General features: G+C 40.1%; 1 protein-coding gene across 3 annotated transcripts in view; it reads right to left on the reverse strand.

The window, feature by feature from the left end:
* Positions 1-18,594, reverse strand: part of Cfap61 (cilia and flagella associated protein 61) — a 242,416-nt gene that overhangs the window by 156,929 nt on the left and 66,893 nt on the right. For all 3 annotated transcript variants that reach the window (XM_090351924.1, XM_090351925.1, XM_090351926.1), the window contains 5 exons: positions 15,553-15,650; positions 11,908-11,967; positions 7,073-7,248; positions 4,533-4,572; positions 771-910 (listed from right to left, as the gene is read on the reverse strand). In XM_090351924.1, coding sequence (XP_090208050.1) covers positions 771-910; positions 4,533-4,572; positions 7,073-7,248; positions 11,908-11,967; positions 15,553-15,650 — 514 coding nt within the window. The remainder of the gene's footprint in view (positions 1-770; positions 911-4,532; positions 4,573-7,072; positions 7,249-11,907; positions 11,968-15,552; positions 15,651-18,594) is intronic.

The raw sequence follows: 18,594 nt of genomic DNA on the forward strand, positions 1-18,594 counted from the left end.
CAATTGTATCCTAGGTATTTAGCACTGTAGATTTTTTTTTTCTCCTTTAAGACAATGGGCCTTGAACTCAGTATGTCTCAAGAGATGCACATGCCTCAGCGTCTGGAGAGTCGGGATTACAGGTATACCACCATACCCCATCATGTATAGTCTACTATTTATATATTTTTCCACTACTGGGGATTGAACTCAAGGCCTCAAGCTCTCACTCAGCTTTTTTACTCGTGGCTGGTGCTCTACCACTTGAGCCATGCCTTCACTTCTGTTTTTCTGGTTAATGGAGATAAAGTCTTTCAAATTTGGCTGGGTTTGGACCTTAGTCCTCAGATCTTAACCTTTTGAGTAGCTAGGATTTACATTTAACTCCTCAGTCACCTGGGAATTTACCTTAAAATATGAAAAAAAAAGGTTTCTGCCTTTGTTTTTTGTCCTACTACTAACAGAATAATCCTTCATCTTCTCACTGCTGGAACATACACTTTGTCGTCAATGCATACATTTACACAACTCTTATGATGAGTCTGTGGAGAGATTGCTTGTTTTACTTTGTTCTGTATATTGAACCTCTCTGTGTTTAAATATTCTGATTATGATGACTCAATAGTATGCTTAATATCTGATAGGACAGTTTTCTTCTCAGCATTGCTCTTCCCGTAAACATATTAGTTAAAAATTTCTTGCTCAAGCCATCCACTAGTAAAAATCCTTTCTCTCCTCTTTCTTTTTTGGTGAATTGCCGTCACGTGCTGAACATGTATGTGTTCACTTACTTGAGCAATCCAGCCCGATGGAAGACGTAGAGGTCATGGTTGAGGCTACAGTTACTGAAGGGGACAACCTTCACAAAGTTCTGGACGAGGATAAACTCAGGAGTGAGATGGGGCAGAGAAATCATGCAGAAGTCCTTGTCCTAACATGACCAGAACCCAGAACATAGGAAATCATTAAGGGAATAAAAAACACCATCATTAACCAAACTCCAGTTTTAGCACACTTGGGAAAATAGAAACGAAATGAATGCATTTAGGAAAAGAGTAAACATAAATCTGCCTACAATATGAACATGAAATTTGGGAAGCTAGACCCAACGGAAGAGCAAGGAGGAGATAAATATTGAAAGAATAATGACCATTTAGTAGAGCTTCTTCTTGTTATTGGTATGCTTGAATTAAGGTGGTATGATTCTGGGATTTGATCTCAGGATCTGGCATTTATGTAGGCATGTCCTGAATCTCTGAGTCACATTTCCAATTCTTTTTACACCGTGAGATAGTCTCACTTCCTACCCAAACACCCACCTGGACTGTGATCTATTTTAGTCTCCTTGTCTTAGCTTCGATTATAGACATATGCCACCACAACTAGTATCTTTTTATTGAGATGGGGTCTCAGACCTTTACCCCAGATAGTAGAGATTCATGATCCTCCTGATTTTTGTCTTCTGAAGAGTTGGGATAACAGGTACATGTCACTGTGCCAACCACTGGTTAAGAAGGGGGCTTAAATACTTGTTGCCTATGCTGGCTTTAAGTTATGATCCACCTTATTTCAGTTTCCCAACTAGCTTAGATTATAGGAAGGAACCACTGTTACCAGCTCTGAAGTACATTTTAAACTGGGACTTCAAGCCATTCACACTTTCAAATTCACTGGCATCCATAAGTGAACCAGCATTATAACTGAGCAAAGACTTGCCACTTAGTAAATGACCTAACAGGTAGCCTGGGTGAGATGAGAGAGCTACTCTACCACTTCTGAATCTAAAACTCTGTGATTATACACAAACAAGTGTGTGTGTGTGTGTGTGTGTGTGATCATGTTGTGATTCCTGCTAGATGAAAAGCCAAGCATAGGTTCCAATCTGTGCTGAGTTTCAAGGGCAAAGGAGGATCTGCATGTGCTAACCTTGTGGCCATATTTAGCTATTGAGAATTCAAAATGTGAGTGGCATGACTAAAAATTTAATTTTTTGTACCTGTACTGGCGATTGAACTCTGCACCTGTATAGTCCCTTAGTTTTTTCACTCCAGCCACAGCTCCCACTTCCAGTTTTGTAATGGTTAATTAAACAGTCTCACAAACTTTCCTGTTAGGGCTAGCTTCAGACTGTGATTCTCAGGACTCACTATTCTGAGTAGGTAGGATTATAGGCATGAGCCACCAGCTCCTAATTAAGAAACTGAATTTTTAACTCATTTCATTTAAATTCAATTAAATTTTAAAAACAAATACCTAGTTTCATTTATTGGGAAAGTTTTATGTGGGCTTAGTTTATGTAAATCTTCTCATTACAACTTAGACAAATGGATCTTTGTATTTTTTTTTCCTTTGTTTCAGTCCTGGCTCTTGAACTCGGGGTCTGAGCACTGTCCCTGAGCTTTTTTTTGCTCAAGGATAGTGCTCTACCACTTGAGCTATGGGTCCACTTCTGGCTCTTTTGGTGGTTAATTGGAGGTAAGGGTATCATGGACTTTCTTGCCCAGGCTGGCTTTGAACTATCATCCCTGAATCTCAATTCCTGAGTAGCTAGGATTAAAGATGTGAGCCACCAGTACAGATTGTAAATCTTTTTACAAAACTATGAATGTTATGAAACATACTATAGGTCAAGTCATTTGAACGAAATTTAGTATTCACAGTATTATATGCTATAATAATATAAAATACATACTGGATTTCAAAGGCTTATGGTAGATATGATTGCTCATTAATAGTTTTTCATATGCACTGTATGTTTAAATGATGAAAACCAGGACATACTGAACTAGATTAAATGTTAATTTACAAGCTTGTTCACATGTTCAATAGGACATTCAGAATCATTGGTGTGGATGGTACTGGTTTAGGCTGTCCCTCCCAGCCACTTGATCCTCTGCCAGGTCCCTGCAGAAGCAGTCTGCTCTTCCCAGAGCTAATTTGTCTCTTTGGGATCTTGCCTCCCCTTGAACCCTGTGAAGGTATTACTTGTGTTAATCCAAAACCCTCAGGATATATGTGCAACCCAAAGGAGTGAATCATTATTTGACTTTGTCTTCCTTCTTTCTAGCAAAATTAGCACAACTCCTTTTGGGAAACTTTAACATCAGGCTGCCAACCTACTCAAGCTGAAAACAAGGGCTGGGTGCCACCTCCCAGTGGGGCTTCCTCAGGGAGAGGGATACCAGCTATAATGAGCAGCTTTATCTTGAAGGATTAAGGATGAAGCCATGAAGGCATTTTGCTCCTATGTCCTCACATCCCCAAATCAAATAGAATCAGAGTGGGAGCAGGTCTTCTACCTTCCCACGCTAGCACTGTTTCAAAATGCTGGTGGATTTACCTTTATGTGGACTTTAAATCAGGAATTAAGCCCAGTTTTTTTTTTAATCCTTGAGACCTCTTTAAGAGAAACCGCCTATGGAAATTCTGTGTTGGGGTTAGTCTACACTGCTTTATGATCTTTGCAAAATGCCTTAAAATTAATTCAATGAAATTACAAGGATGTTATATTGTCCTTATTTCAAGACCTCAGGTGACAAAATTAAACTACACTTATTTCCTCATTGTCAAGGAAACCCCAAACAATAGCTATTTCGCTTGAGGTTAGCAAACTGAGGTACTACATTTATTGACTCAACAAAACTTTATGGAAATCCATTTTGTCTCTCAATTGTCTTCTTCTTCTACACTTTCTTTCCTTCACAAAAGTGCTAAGAAGTTGATTACAATTTATGCTGAGATAAAAATGAAGTAAGGATGGAAGAGTGTAGCAAAGAATTGGTGACTTATACCTAATCTTAGCTACTCAGCAGCTGAGATAGAGTTGCCGCTCAAAGCCAGCTAAACAGAAAAGTCCCTAAGACTTTTACCTCCAAATTCACCACCAAAAACCTGGAAGTAGAGCTGTGGCTCACATGTTAGAGTGACAGCCCTAAGCAAAAAATTCAAAATTCAAGGACAGTGCCCAGGCCCTAAGTTTTGAGTTCAAACCTTAGAAACAGAAAAAAAAAAGGAATGTAAGAATGTAAGAATGTCAACTAACTCTGAAACAATGTCCTGCTTCCATGTGGATGTCTATTCATCATGTGTGCCACACTAGGCCCTGAGTAAGGTCATAGGAAACGACAGGGAAAGAGATGTCAGCCTGAATATCAGCCACAAAAATCCACTTTCCTACCTACAAAAAAGTAGTATGATGATTTCTAAATAACATTAGTCAGTGTAAGCTACAAAATCTGGCTCTCTAAATTCACTGAAGTTTAAATTTACTAAACAATTGCATTCACTTTAATCTAATATCTGGCACTTGCTTATACTACTACAAAACACCAGTGTTTTGTTAGACATTTCAAGATGAAAGAAGAAATTATGCATTGAAAAAAAACCTGTTAAAATAGAATGACTGATGAATTATTATTCTCAGAACACAGATACAGTTCAAACATCACCATTCATGGCATTTTAAATGTCTTATATAATTAACACAGTATTTTATTTTTCTATGACTTAACTATGAAATCAATCATGCTACTCAAAATGTAGCAGGTACTTACAGGAAAAAGACTGAAAACAAAAGTCATAAAATCCAGTGACCTGTAAACAAGATAGAATATACTGTCACTGGACAGCACATAAATGCAGCACCATTGGACATTTAAGGAGATTTGTGTCTCTTTTCCCTTTGGGCAGTAGTGAATAGCCAACCACTCTTCTCAATTTGTGGCCAGTACAATGTTAATCAGTTGCATAAATCATAAGCCTCAGATGTCAGTAGTATTTTCTAAAACAGTAGGTACTGTCATAGTGATGAATACTCACTGCACATTTGAAAAGCCAAATAAAAGACGGTCATTCTGTGGATAAGGTACGTCCTTTCCAGTTGAAAGAGCTGAGTAGAGACATGGGCATATTATAGGCTAGTATGATTTTTTTTTCTAATTTGCAAGGTATTTTCTGACAGAGGCATATATACAATCACAGGTAAATCATAAGCTTATTCAACTTCTGTTTAAAGACCTAAAAGTTGTTTCTAGGTCTAATCATATCTAACTACATAAGGGAAATAAGCATAAAATAACAAATCTAGAAGAGCTTTATTGTACAGTCTTTTCAGATGTCTACAATATAATTAGAATAAAAAAATCCAATCCCAAGATTTTCTAAAAAGCTTAAATTATATATATATTATATGCAAAAGTAAAACATAGTTCTAGAATATATATATATATATACTTAAATTCACTCTTTATAAAGGAAATGTCCAATATTGTTCTTGGTCCTCTGGAAGATTCTGGCAACCTTCAAGCTCTCTATCAAAAACCACTCAGTCTTTTCCTCTTTAAGACTGTTCTGTGGACAAATGATGGTGTAGGAAACATGCTAAAGGAGCTGTGGAGCTTGGGCATCAGGTACAGGCATCCCTATGTAGTGTGGGGCAGAGGCAGCACTCAGACTGATGGTCTGGGAACACTCAGGCCTTCTGTGCTCAACAGTATGCCTTCTTCATCCAGCAGCTTTCCTGGATTGGATAAGGGTGTCCCATTTATCTCTGAGTCTACAGCCCCAAATATGAGTATAGCCTGAAGCAAGTGACAATCTGTCTTAAAGCATTCCATTAGGAATAAGAACAGTACATTCAGGCTCTCAAGAGCCTTTGCTGGAAAGCAAATTAGAATGTTTTCCTCAGCTATTCTGACTCCCAAAAGTTGACACCTCTATAAGAATAGAGAATGCTAGGGGACCAGGGCAGAGATGGAGAGAACGGTAACCCTTGATTGGTTATAGAAATCTGGGAGATGATTGGGAGGAGGCTGGGGAAGAGAAATGGGGACAAAATCATGTGAGAATGCACCTACTACCTGACGAATGTAACTGTAGCCTCTCTATACATTTTCCCGACAATTATTAAAAAAAAAAAGAGAGAGAGAGCAAGGAAAAAAAGAAGCCTGGGATGAGTCTTATGTAAAACTGGCCTTATCACTAGAGTTATCTTTAGTTGTGTGAGGAAATTACTTTCTTAAAATCAATTAAGTTTTAGGCCAGGAGTTTGGCCTAGTGGTAGAGTACTTGCCTAGCATGCACAAAGGCCTGGATTTGATTCCTTGGTACCACATATATAGAAAAAAAGCTGGAAATGGTGCTGTGGCTCAAGTGGTAGAGCTGTAGCCTTGAGTAAGCCCAAGGACATGCTCAGGCCCTGAGTTCAAAACCCAGGACTGGTAAAAAAAAAATCAATTCAGTTTTTTGTTTTATTTAATTTTGGTGTCAGTTGTACTGTTGGTTGGCTTTTACACTCAAGTATGTCCCAGTATCACTTCAATGACACCTCCATATCTAACTTTTCACAGGTTAATTGGAAGTAAGAGTCTCAAGAGTCCCTCAGGCTGCCTGGAACCATAATCCTCAGATCTCAGCCTCCCAAGTAGCTAGGATTATAGTGAGTCACTGGTGTCTGGATGTCAAGCTAGTTCCTCCACCCTCAACCTCCTGCCCCCAATAGGGGGCACTGTCTAAAATTTTTTGCTCAGGTCTAGTACTCTACCACTTGAGCAACAGGTCCACTTCTAGCTTTGTGGTATTAATTGAAGACCATGGACTTTCCTGCCTGAGCTAGTGAGCTGCCTTTGAACTGTAATACTTGGATCCTAGACTCCTAAGGAGTTAGGGTTAAAGGTGAGAACTACCAATGCCTGCTTCAAGTCAGTTTTAACTATACTTTCTGTGGTCTCCAACCAAAAGGCACGAGGCCAGTGCCAACCCAAATCCAAAGTCCCAAGAAGTGCAAACTTTTAAGTATCAGAGCAATATATGATTACATGGTGATAGTTTTCTAGATCTTCAATGATAATTAGGTAAAAGCCAGACCTGACCAATTTTCTTGCCTTACCTCAATTTTATGAACTAGAATCTCTGGATGGAGTCTAGAAATCTGGTTTATTTGTTTTTTGTTGTTTTTTTTTTTCAAAAACTTTTCTAGTATGTTAGCATCGGAGGTTAAGTTTGGAGGCCATTTGTCCTGTCAGATTTAAACACTGGCCCACCAAAGCTATAAGAAGTTCTTATCACATTAGAAAACCTAGAGGGGTATACTTGCCTTGCTTCGTATTTCTCATCAATACAAAACAGCTGAATACAAAAGACTGCTGATGCTCCCTTGTAGATGGGGCGGAACTGGCTGAGATCATCAGGCAAGAATTGGAGAGTGGAACTCTCACTGCTGATGGAGTAAGGCATCAGAGAAGAAACCTCTCTGATATGTTTTTCTATATCCTAGAACAAGAAGATAGAGGAAGTTAGTAGGAATCTGGTTTCCTGCAATTTTACAGGCAAATGGTTGGCAGAGCTTCATACTGCACCTAAGACAGGTGTGACTGAGGCAACTCATTCTGGGTCAGGATTTAAGATTGTCTTTATGAGATTACAGTATGTATTTATTTATTTATTGTCAGTTGTAGGACTTGAACTCTGGGCCTAGGTACTGTGTCTGAGCTCTTCAGCTCAAGGCTACCACCTACTCTTTGAGCCACAGCCCCACTTCTGCTTTTCTGGTGGTTAATTGGAGATGACAGTTTCACGGTCTTCAGTGACCAGGCTTTGAATCACAAGCAGCAGATCTCAGCCTCCTGAGTATTTAGGATTACAGGTGTGAACCCACCGTGCCCAGCTCATGAGATTAAAGTTTATAAAATAGTTCCAGCAAGAAATGTTCCAGAAAAGAAATGTTTTCAGTTGGCTCTTTTGATATTGGGCGCATATTTTAACTGTACCATTGAGTACAGATTAGAACATGAAGGTATTGTGTACATATGCAAAACAGCTGTCACAATTTTTTAAAATTATAATTAATAGAAGTTATATTCGCCAGATAGAAGGTGTATTACTTCACACACATGGATATCCTTTCTCATGTAAAAATTGTTTTTAATCATGATTCTGTGGTACCAGAGTTTTTGTCTTTGGGACTGTTTCAGCAGGAAGTGGTGTGGAGGTGAAATGGAGCCCAGCAAAGCCCAGTTGACTACCACCACTAGTGGGTTAGCTCTGAGCATGTCCAAGTCTGATTTTAGAAGAAAATGTTACAACCAGAGAAGATGATTCATTCTGAGACTTTTTGAATTTGTTTAAATCAGGGTAAGGTGTGCATAGATTCAAAATTAAAATATTAGCATTAAAACTTTATGAAGGGGGCGGGAGTTTGGCTTTCCTAGAATACAAAAGACCTGGGTTCGACTCCTCGGTACCACATACATAGAAAAAAGCTGGAAGTAGTGCTGTGGCTCTCGTGGTAGAGCATTAGCCTTGAGAAAGCCCAAGGTCAGTGTTCAGGTACTGAGGTCAAGCCCCAGGACTGGCAAAAAAAAATATCTTTATGAAGACAATCAGCAGTCCCTCCATTTTATACCCTGTCTCCATTTTTTCCCCTTTTCTTTCTTCTCTCCCATTCCTTACCCTACTCCGTTTTCCCTACTAGGGATTGAACTCAAAGCCTGTCTTTGCTAGAGAAATACTCTGTCACTTCAGCATGCCCTAGTCCATATCTATTTCTAAACAATATGCTAACTGTTCAGAATTCATATTTTCACAATCTTTATCAGAATTTCTAAATGTGGATCAATACTATTCACAAGCTATCTGGCATTGAAAGTACATGTTAACCTTTTCTTTTTACCCTCCTTTTAATTTCGACTTGAGCTCTACTGGCCTACAGTTTCTGCCTTCTGACTGTGTAACTCCTGCTTAACTTCCAGGTCTTATCTTTCTTTTCCTTCTCATATTTTAGGCCAGCCCTTTCATCACTACAGCACATTTTTTTTCCCGGTCACAGGGCTTGAACTCTGCTGTCCCTGAGCTCTTCAGCTCAAGGCTAGTACCCTACTACTTAAACCACAGCACCACTTCCATTTTTCTCTGGTGGTTAACTGGAATAAGAGTCTCACAGACTTTAGTGCTTAGGCTGGCTTTGAATAGTGACCCGCAGATCTCAGTCTCTTGAGTAGCTAGGATTACAGGCACAAGCCACTGGTGCCCAGCCATTAGAACACATTTTTAAGCTTCCAAAGAAACACCACCTCTTGAGAGACAAAATTCAACAGCCACTGGCTAACTAGGGCACCTTGTAGGATGATCAAACAGAGAACTGGCATTCTGGGGAATGGCCACCTCCAGTGGCCTTATCTGGGAGCCTTTTCTTTGGGTCTACCATGTTTTCTTGTGGGGAGAGTGTTAATTAACTTATCTAAATTCCTGCATAGTGAACTGGGGGAGACCGTACAATGGTTGGCGAAGATGAGCACATCCAAATCCCTACAGCCATGGGTATGCTACTTTATAGGGAAGGGGACATTGCAAATGCCATTAAGTGAAGGGCTAAAGGAAGAAGATATTATCTTGGGATTTTCCAGGTGGACACCAACAAAATTGTAAGGAACCTGATAATAGGGAGGCTAAAGGGTCAGAATCAGAGGAAGGGTAAAGCTCTGTTCTGGGTCTCAAGGCAGAGCCAAGGAATATACTTGCCTTCTAGAAGCTGGCAAAGCCAGGGAATGTTGCCCTCGTGCATCCTCCAGAAGAGACACACATCCTCTTCTACCTGGATCTGTAGCCTCCTTAGACCCATTTTGGACATCTGACCTCAAGGACTGTTAGGTAACAGATCTCTGTTGTTTTAAGCTACAACACTGTAATTTGTTATCGCAACAACAGAAAACTCTTAACACTTGGTTTCTGGCATTCAGGGATCATGGAATGGAGGAGGGGAGACAAATATGCTATTTGAAATAGAGTTTTACTCCTCTGGTCTCTGTCCTTCACCATTACTTCATGTGGTACAGCATCTCATAAGTTCAGGCTCGACCTGAACTTGGAGTCTATTTAATTTCTCCAGAGAACAGTCCCCTGGAGGTCCAGCCTGCCAAACATCCTTTGTGCTCAACCCCACTCCTCACTCCACTTCAGTAAAACTCTAAGTCCTTGACCTTGTAGAGAATTCATACACTTTCACCAGTCTCTCACAAAGACTCAAGTATCAACTTTGTCAGCTGTACTAAGGCAATGTAAACGCCATCGATTTTCTTGATTCTAAATATTTTTAAAGTACTTATCTTTCAATAACTCCTCTCCCTCCTGTTGTCTTTGTGGACTTGTGCCCTTTTTACTCCTTTATTGTCATTTCAGTGGTTTTTACAGGAAGGATCAGAAAATAAACACAGGAGATTAATCTACCTGTTTATCCAGAGGCTCTCTGGGTAAATAGATTCTATTCAGACAAGGGACCATTCTGGCTTCCCACTATATCCTTGTTTAGGTTTATTAAAAAAAATAGCCTCTCCCTTAGAAGAACTGGAGAGAAAACTGTTACCCTCTATGCATTCTCTGTCACCCTTTGGGCACAAGCAATGACCTCTGGTAGGCAATCTTCCTAGCATGACTTCCTCTGGAAGAAAAGCCTGTGCTAAGGGTCTCAGTCAGTAGCTGTGCCAGGAAATGTTGCAGAGTGTGGGGAAGGGAAGTATATTGATACAGATGTGTTAGGAATGGGTTCCACCATGGATCTGATCTCACAGAAATTCTGAGAGACTGTAGAATATACACACAAGTGCTAGCCCACCTCAGGGGTAAAGGAGCTATGGTGCTGATTCAAGCTCTCTTCAGTCACAGACTCATGGTTGATCCCCAAAGAGTCTTATTTACTGCAAGTATAGACTCAGCAAAACACCAGGCACTTCCAGCCCTCATCCTCAGGGTGCTGAGAGATGAATGCCATGGGGATAGGGATGCAGTAGGGACCTAACAACCTATGCTAATATGGGCACTGATAGTGGACCTGTGCCTACATACAGCCATCTCTCTTGGCAGCATATCTTGCTCCCAGACTGGGTATCTCCCTGCAGACAGCCTGGGAGAGGACAGACCCTTCCCCAAGGAGAAATGGGAAGTTCATTAATATCAGAGCTCTATTTGTTCTCTAGATAAGTTAATAATAAGCAAATGGTGCATGTACCCCAAACTGACTTCTATATAGACTCCTTAACTGCTCAGGATCTGGAGAGGAGACAGCAGTGAGTTGGCCTCCCACAGAGCTCCAGTGTACGGAAGAAGTATTCTGTGCAGGTAACACAATGATTTCATGGGTCTGACTCCTCTACTCTGCCTCCTCAGGGTTCTTGAGGATTTGCAGGTTGACTGTTGGAAAGTCCATCAGCTTGACACCAGAAGGCCCTCAGGAATATGACCAAGGTTCTACTGAGCTCATCAGTGGGGTGGTGGTGAATCTGATCACACCCATCTTTTATTCAAAACCCCACAATGCCTTCCCTTGTTCCATAGAAGATCAAACTCATGAACAGAGCCCAAAGAATGCTGCCCATCTCCTGACTCCTCAGCTTCCTGGCAGAAAACAGATGGTAGTAAACAGAGCTAGTCTGACAGAAAACTAGGTACAAGGGTTTGGGTGGGGGTCAAAGAAAGCAAAGAAGGATAGGGAAGTGCTCCAGCAACAGCCACAGAGGAAGACGCTACTGCACTTTGGCCTACTGTAATGGCACTAAAGTCTGAAATGCAAATGAATGAACAATAAATAATACATATAAGCACATGCCTGAGTTTGTGCACATGCATTATAGAAAGACAGAGACTGCTACATAGATGTACTGATATATTCAAGAGAAAATACTTACAGATATTTTACCTCTCCAGAGTGTTTTGTCTTTTGGAAAGGGAAAAGAAAAAAAATTACTGAAACTGTTGCAAATATTTGATTTTATAAAGTGTGACCTCTGTTCCAAACTGTAAGTGATACAGTATAAGGGCATAATCACAATTGGGTCAGTGATAATGAGGGGAGGCTTTATGGAACAGGGCTTAAAGACAGTGGTTGGTAATAAAGCAGCTGCAACAGACAGCTATACAGGCTGGAGAACAAAGACTTACCTGCATTTCACTACTGCCAAATGCTGAAAGAGATTCTCCATATTCTCCCATGATTTTGTCCTGCAAATGATAATGGCAAGACACAAGTTTTCATTGTATTTCTAGTGATTTGGGAACAACACTCCAGAAAAGACTGCCACTGTTCAGACCCTGGGTCCACTGTAAACTGGCTGGGAAACTGATGGACCCTGTTTCCGCATCTATGAGGCAAAAGGCAGGGTGGGGATGATGAAAACATTATCCATTTCAGAAATAAAGAGAGGGGAAAATAGGAATAGGGGGAGAGAGAGGAGATGGAGTGAGGGAAGAACAGAAAGAAGGGAGAAGAGGGAGGAAAAGAGAAGTAGAGAGAAATGGAAAGGACTCCTATTTTAGGCTATTCTGTAGGTTTATCACATACTACTCTCAAAGTTGGATCTTTTCTAAAGTGTATAGTATGCCCCACTATACTACAGTGCAGTGCCACTAAATGTCTGCCATATCGCCACTGCACTCTCTCTACATGAAACATATCCATTAATTACTTGTTTATCTTTCATTTTGTGTGCAGGGATATGCAGTAGGCACCTCTAGAGCTAAAAGCTGTCTTGCTGGCATTATTTACGTTTCACTTTTATGTTTGAAATATATTTGAGTATAGATTTCTAAGAAGACAGGTTTTATTCCCCTCCAGTTCTTTAAATACATGACTCAACTCCTAGGGAATATAGTTTAGTATAGCATGTGCCTAGCATGTGCAAGGTCCTTGGTTTGGTACCACTTGTCTTTATGCTTGCATTATTTCCAGCAAGAAATCTACTGTGATCCTTACCTTTGTAAGGACACCCAGGTCCTGACTCAGCCTTCCACCCTCATGTGGTGCTGCCTTGAAGATTTTCTCTTCCTCACTGGTTTTCCACTATTTGATCATGGTTGGTTTTGGTATAGTTTTCTTCCTGTTTCTCACTGGTTGAACTTCTAGTACCTACTGGCTAATTTATTAAGGATGCTTGGCAATCATTCCTTCAATGTTTTTAATCTCTCTGTTCAAATATGTAATTTGTAATTTCACACATTTAGTGTCTTCAAGTTGTTTGAGATCTCACTGATATATTCACCTTTTAAAAAAGTTATCTCATCTCTTTGTTTCAAGTTTACTAATTATTTCTTCCATAATGTCTTTCCTTCTGTTAATTCTTCTAGTGTTTTTCAACTTATTCATTATAGTTTAACTTTTAACTTTTTTATTTAAAGAATTAACATTAATTTTTACATCATATTTCAAACAAGTATTCAAGAATGGAATCTCTATATACAATCACTAGCACTTAGATTTTAGAACATAATTAAAATTAGGCTGAGAGTTTGTATGTCATAGATACATATTATAATTTTTATATCATAGTGTTTGTATCTAGAAATTTGATTTGGAACACTTTAATGTTTTACATTTCTAATTTTAAATATATGTGTCATATGTTCCTAGTTTTTGAGTACATAGAAATTTTATTGGGTCCTAAACATTGTAAATTTCACCTAGTTTTCTGTAGGATAATTTTATATTAATAGAAATATTCTTGGATTTTTCAGGGCTCAATAAAGTTACTTAAAAACAATTTGATCCTTTTTGGTTTTTGCTCTAGATATTCATCGACAAAATTGGAGAAGTGCTTTCTCCAGAACAAATTACTCCTCTCTACTCAGGCAAGACTTTCCATGCACTTTACCCAGGTGAAATACAGTTCCCAGTGTGGGATATTTTCAGTTTGGTATAAGCATTGGACACTGTTATCTAATCCTCTAGGGAGGTTCTTTCCTTAATCTAACCTTAGAAACTGATCAGTACTCACTCAGATGAGAACTAAATCAAAGCCCTGATGATGAATGATCTCTGTCTCTCTCTGTTTCTCTATCTTTTTGAAGCTCTCTCCTCTCTGTAATCCTGTCCCTCAAACCTTAGTTGTTTTAGTTTCCACTTTAGACTTATAGATCTGACTATGCCATCCAATTTTGAGAAATCTGGTCTCCTCTTAGTTGCTTGTCCTTAGAAGTCTCCCATCTTTATATTCATGTACTTCACTAGAGGCCTTTCTCCTCTTTCCTTTTGAATAATTTCACTAAGGCTGTGTCCTGGTCTTGTATTCAGAGCACTTAGCAGAAGGCCTCAATTGCATGAATAAATCTCTACTCATTGAATAAATTGTGATACCTAACCACTACAGGCTTTGTCCTTTTGTGATTTGGGAGATCAGTATGAATTTTTCCATAGAGACAATCATGAAAATCAGGTCGATCCAGGTGACCTATTAAGACTCTCCCTCCTCTGCTTCCCAAGATGACCTCTGTGTGAATTTGCAGGTAAGGGAAACATTGCTTTGTCCAAAGAAAGAAAGAAATAAGAAAGGAAGAAAGGATGGAAGGGAAGGAGAAAAGGAGAGAGGGAGGGAGAAAAAGAGGGGTCTGAGAGTTTGGACTAGTGGTAAGAGCGCTTGCCTAGTAGGCAGGAAGACCCAGGTTTAAGTCCTTGGTACCACATACACAGAAAAAGCCAGAAGTGGTGTTGTGGCTCAAGTGGTAGAGCTCTAGCCTTGAGAAAGCTCAAGGTCAGAGCTAAGGCCCTGAGTTCAATCCCTGGGACTGGCAAAGAAAGAAGGAAAAGAAAAGAAAAGAAAGAAAGAAAGAAAGAAAGAAGAGAAAGAAAGGGAAGGAGAAAGGGAAGGGAGGAGGGGGGAGGGCAGGAAGGCGGGCTTAAGAAGCAATGGTCCTCTACCTGTCCCTAATTCTGAACTTCAGAAGAAGTTCAAGGGACAAGTAGATGGAGGATTCAGACAAGCCAAAGGAGCTGTATTGTGAAACACAGCTTATGGCTAATAAGCAGTACTGATAACAGTGGCAGGATATTAACATATAAATGAGTGCATTTCTTTTAATCCTTCCTTCTCCATCCTATTGATGAAGTCTTCTAAAAGAGGATGAGCCCTGAATGGCTGAGTTCCTGAGAACAAAATGGGTATGCACTGAGGACCAGTAGGAGGGTGTAAAGATCTACAGTCCAGAAAATGTGAGCAGTTTGGTATTACTGGGGACTGCAGGAGATGGTGGCTAGACTCCTGAAACCATCAACTGAATTCTATCTACTCTGCCTGAAGCCAATCCCAGACTCCCCTGAGCCTAAGACAGGGTGGCAGCCCAAAGCCTTCGCCTGCTGGCAGTGAAAGGTGCAGGACAGCCTCGCGCTGAGGTCAGGAAGGACTTCAAAGCCAGTAGCTCTCCTGGGAATTGAGAGAGGCATTTCTGTAGACTACAAGGTACAGTCAGGTCATGAGAAAATTCACTGTTGCATCTGAGTAGGCAGAAGGTTTTGTAGAAAGACTGGATTCCCTAAGCAGATTTAAATGAGCAGCTTTCTCTGCTCCAGCTTCCAGAAAACAGGACAGGCAGCTGGAAAGATGGGAAAAGGCTGAAGTTCTGACCTGACCTGCATTCTGGAGCATACTCATGATGCTTTGACCTGACATTATGAACAGATCTATCTCCTGACCTTTGTGCTCATGAGCCCTTTTCTGTACAAGATGCAAGAATTTGCTGGTAATCATCCTAGCATCAAAAAAGCACTTAATGTCCCAGGACTGTTTTCATACTCCAGGCATTGGTGGTCTCCTTTACCTGAATTTGCTCCACAACTTCTAAAGAAAGGAGTTCTGGTGACTCTGGGGATTCTGGGAAATCCTGGCTGTCAGTCTTGTGAATCTTAGACTCAGAACCTTTGAAAGGAAGAACAGTGTAAGAACAGAACATACACAATAGATACCTACAGAATTTTAGGAAACTGGGTGTCATGGTCCAGTATTTCTAAACAATGATGCAATTAGAAGTACTCTAAAACTTATCCTGACTAACATCAAGATCCTGGCAAATTTCCCATCAACTTCTCTGCAACCTCTTGGGCATGATGTAGAGGAAATGATCCTGCCTTGGAGTAGGGGTGATTAAAGGACTTTTCTGCCAGTCACTGGGCAACAGGCTCTTTTGACACTAATGCCTTTTGAAGTTTATTGACAACTGGCTATCATACCATCCTAACTAGCAAGCTATGAATTGACCTTAAGACAAAATGTGACAACGACCACAATCAACTACTTTGGAGGTACTAGATGCCATGGATTAGCACAAGGACAGCTTTCTTTTTGTTGAAAAATAAGAGTTAACTTGGAGTCTGCCAGTGGCCATGACATTCACTTCATATTTTCTAAGCCAGAGAATTGGAGCTGAACATTATTGTCTTAATATGTTTTAGAAAGTCAATAATCAGAGCATGTGTTTAACCTGCACTAAAAATTGCAGTGAGGAAAAAAAAGCAGCCATATTTTCTCTAAAAAGGCTTTTTTTACTCTTCCTACTGACCTTCTCACAATCCTGACTTACTCATAAAGCCAAAATTATTGCCCTTTTCCTCTCCTTTTTTCCCCCATGCACTAGGAAGGGATTTAGAAAATCCACCACAACAATAAGAGTAACCTTCTGTCTGCCTTCTGCCTCACCCAAGGCGTGCACTGCTAGGGGATTCCCAGCAGAGACATTGCTTACAGTCTTTGAGTCTTTAGCTCTGGGCTGTCCCAGAGTGCTCTGCCTAGACGCAGAAGGGACCCTGTCTCCCCTGGAGACTCTTAAGATTCTCTGCTGCTACCACGGCCATACTGCTCTGCCATTGTGTTTAACCATCCCAGGGTCTTCTCTGCTAAACTATCCCAAGGTCTTCTCTTGCCCTAGCACTCTTCCAATACCTGTTGAGGCAACAGCTCCTGTATGTATCTCTCTGTCCAAATGACTGGATCATGAAATGCCTTCCACCTATTTTTGGCAATGAATGAACAGCAAATGAAATAGGAGATTCTAAGAGAAAAATGAGATGCCTAGGGAGGTGAAAACAGTATAGTGAAAAAGATACAATGGGAGAGAATCAATCCTGTAATAAAGGCTTGCTCTTTGGACATAAAGAGAAAATTTCCTGAGATAAGATTTAGAATCTCTTTTCTGAAGAAAGATACTTTGGGGAAATATAAAAATGTATCATAGCCCTAGTTTCTGAATTATCTTGTGTTCTGCAAAATTTTCCAGTCTTCTAGTACTTTTATGATGGCAAGAACAGTGTGCCATTTTCAGGTTAATTTGCATTGTCCTTGAGATAAAACACATGGAAACACATAAAGCTCAGTTAATTCCTACATATACTGTTCTTGTGTAAGCCACGGTAAATATAAAAAACATTTTCAGCTCCTAGAAGCTTTCCTTGTCTCCCTCTCTAGTCAATATACCTATTCTGACTTTTACTATCTTTGATTAGTTTTACCTAGTAGCAAACATTTGAATTAAAAATAAATCACTCAGGGGCTGGGAGTGTGGCCTAGTGGTAAAAGTGCTTGCCTAGCATGCACGAAGACCCGGATTCAATTCCTTGGTACCACATACATAAAAAAGCCAGAAGTGGTGCTGAGGCTCAAGTGGGAGAGCTCTAGCCTTGAGAAAGTCCAAGGACAGTGCTCAGACCCTGAGATCAAGCCGCAGGACTGGCAAAAAAAATAAAATAAAATAAAAATAAAAATAAATCACTCAGATCATGCTGGGTACTAGTGGCTTGTGCTTGTAATCCTAGCAACTTGGGATACTGAGCAGAGAAGGATCCATAGTTCAATATAGGCCCAAAGGGGAAAGTTTGCAAGACTTTTTCTTAAGCCATATCTAGGCATAGTGACACACCTGTCACCCCAAATTACATGGGAGGCTGAGAAAAGAAGGATCATAGTTCAAGGCCAGAGCAGGCAGGACAGTGTGAAATTCCATCTCACTTGACGGCAGCTGGTTGTGGTGATAAGCACTCACTATCCCAGCGACTACTAAAAGTCTAAACTAGATAGACTGTGGTCCAGGAAATAATGAGCAGAAGAAGCAGAGCTAAAGGTATTGCTCAGCAGTAATGAACCTGCTTGTTGTGAGGCCCCGAGTTAGACCTTATTAGTGCCCTGCAAAAAAGGAGGGCTGGGAGTTTTGCCTAGTGGTAGAGTGCTTGCCTAGCATGCACAAAGACCCAGGTTTGATTCCTCAGTACCACACATATAGGAAAAAGCCAGAAGTGGTGCTGAGGCTCAAGTGGTAGAGCTCTAGCCTTGAGTAAATCCAAGGACAGTTCTCAGGCCCTGAGCTCAAACCCAACACTAGCAAAAAAAAAAAAAAAAAAAAAAAAAAAAAAGGAAAAATGACTCATATCTAGATTTCACAATTTTTTTTTCTAGATCTCACAATTTTTTTTTTTGTGGGTCATGGGACTTGAACTGGCCTGGGTGCTATCCCTGAGCTCTTCAGCTCAAGGCTACTCCCCTAGGGTAAAGTGCTTACATAACATACATGAGGCCTTGAGTTTAAGCAATGATACTACAAAACCAAATAAACAAAACAAGAAACTTCTTGCCTATTTTAAGTTTTAAATTAAACAACTATAAAAGACCAATCCAGAAACAATCACCACCTAAGAGTATAGACCTACACTGTACACGTACTCTTTTAAAAACAGGATAAAATTACTGTGAAGTAAAACAAATCTTAAAGAACAGAATTTCAAAAAATAAAAAAGAATAAGATTTCTAAGCAACTAATAATCTTAGTGACAACTATTTAGAGAGTTTAATGTTCATGAGACAATTATCAACTACA

This window comes from Megascapheus bottae, chromosome 18 (genome assembly GCF_031878675.1).
Source record: "Megascapheus bottae isolate mThoBot1 chromosome 18, mThoBot2.hap1, whole genome shotgun sequence".
Classification (NCBI taxonomy): Eukaryota; Metazoa; Chordata; class Mammalia; order Rodentia; family Geomyidae; genus Megascapheus; species Megascapheus bottae.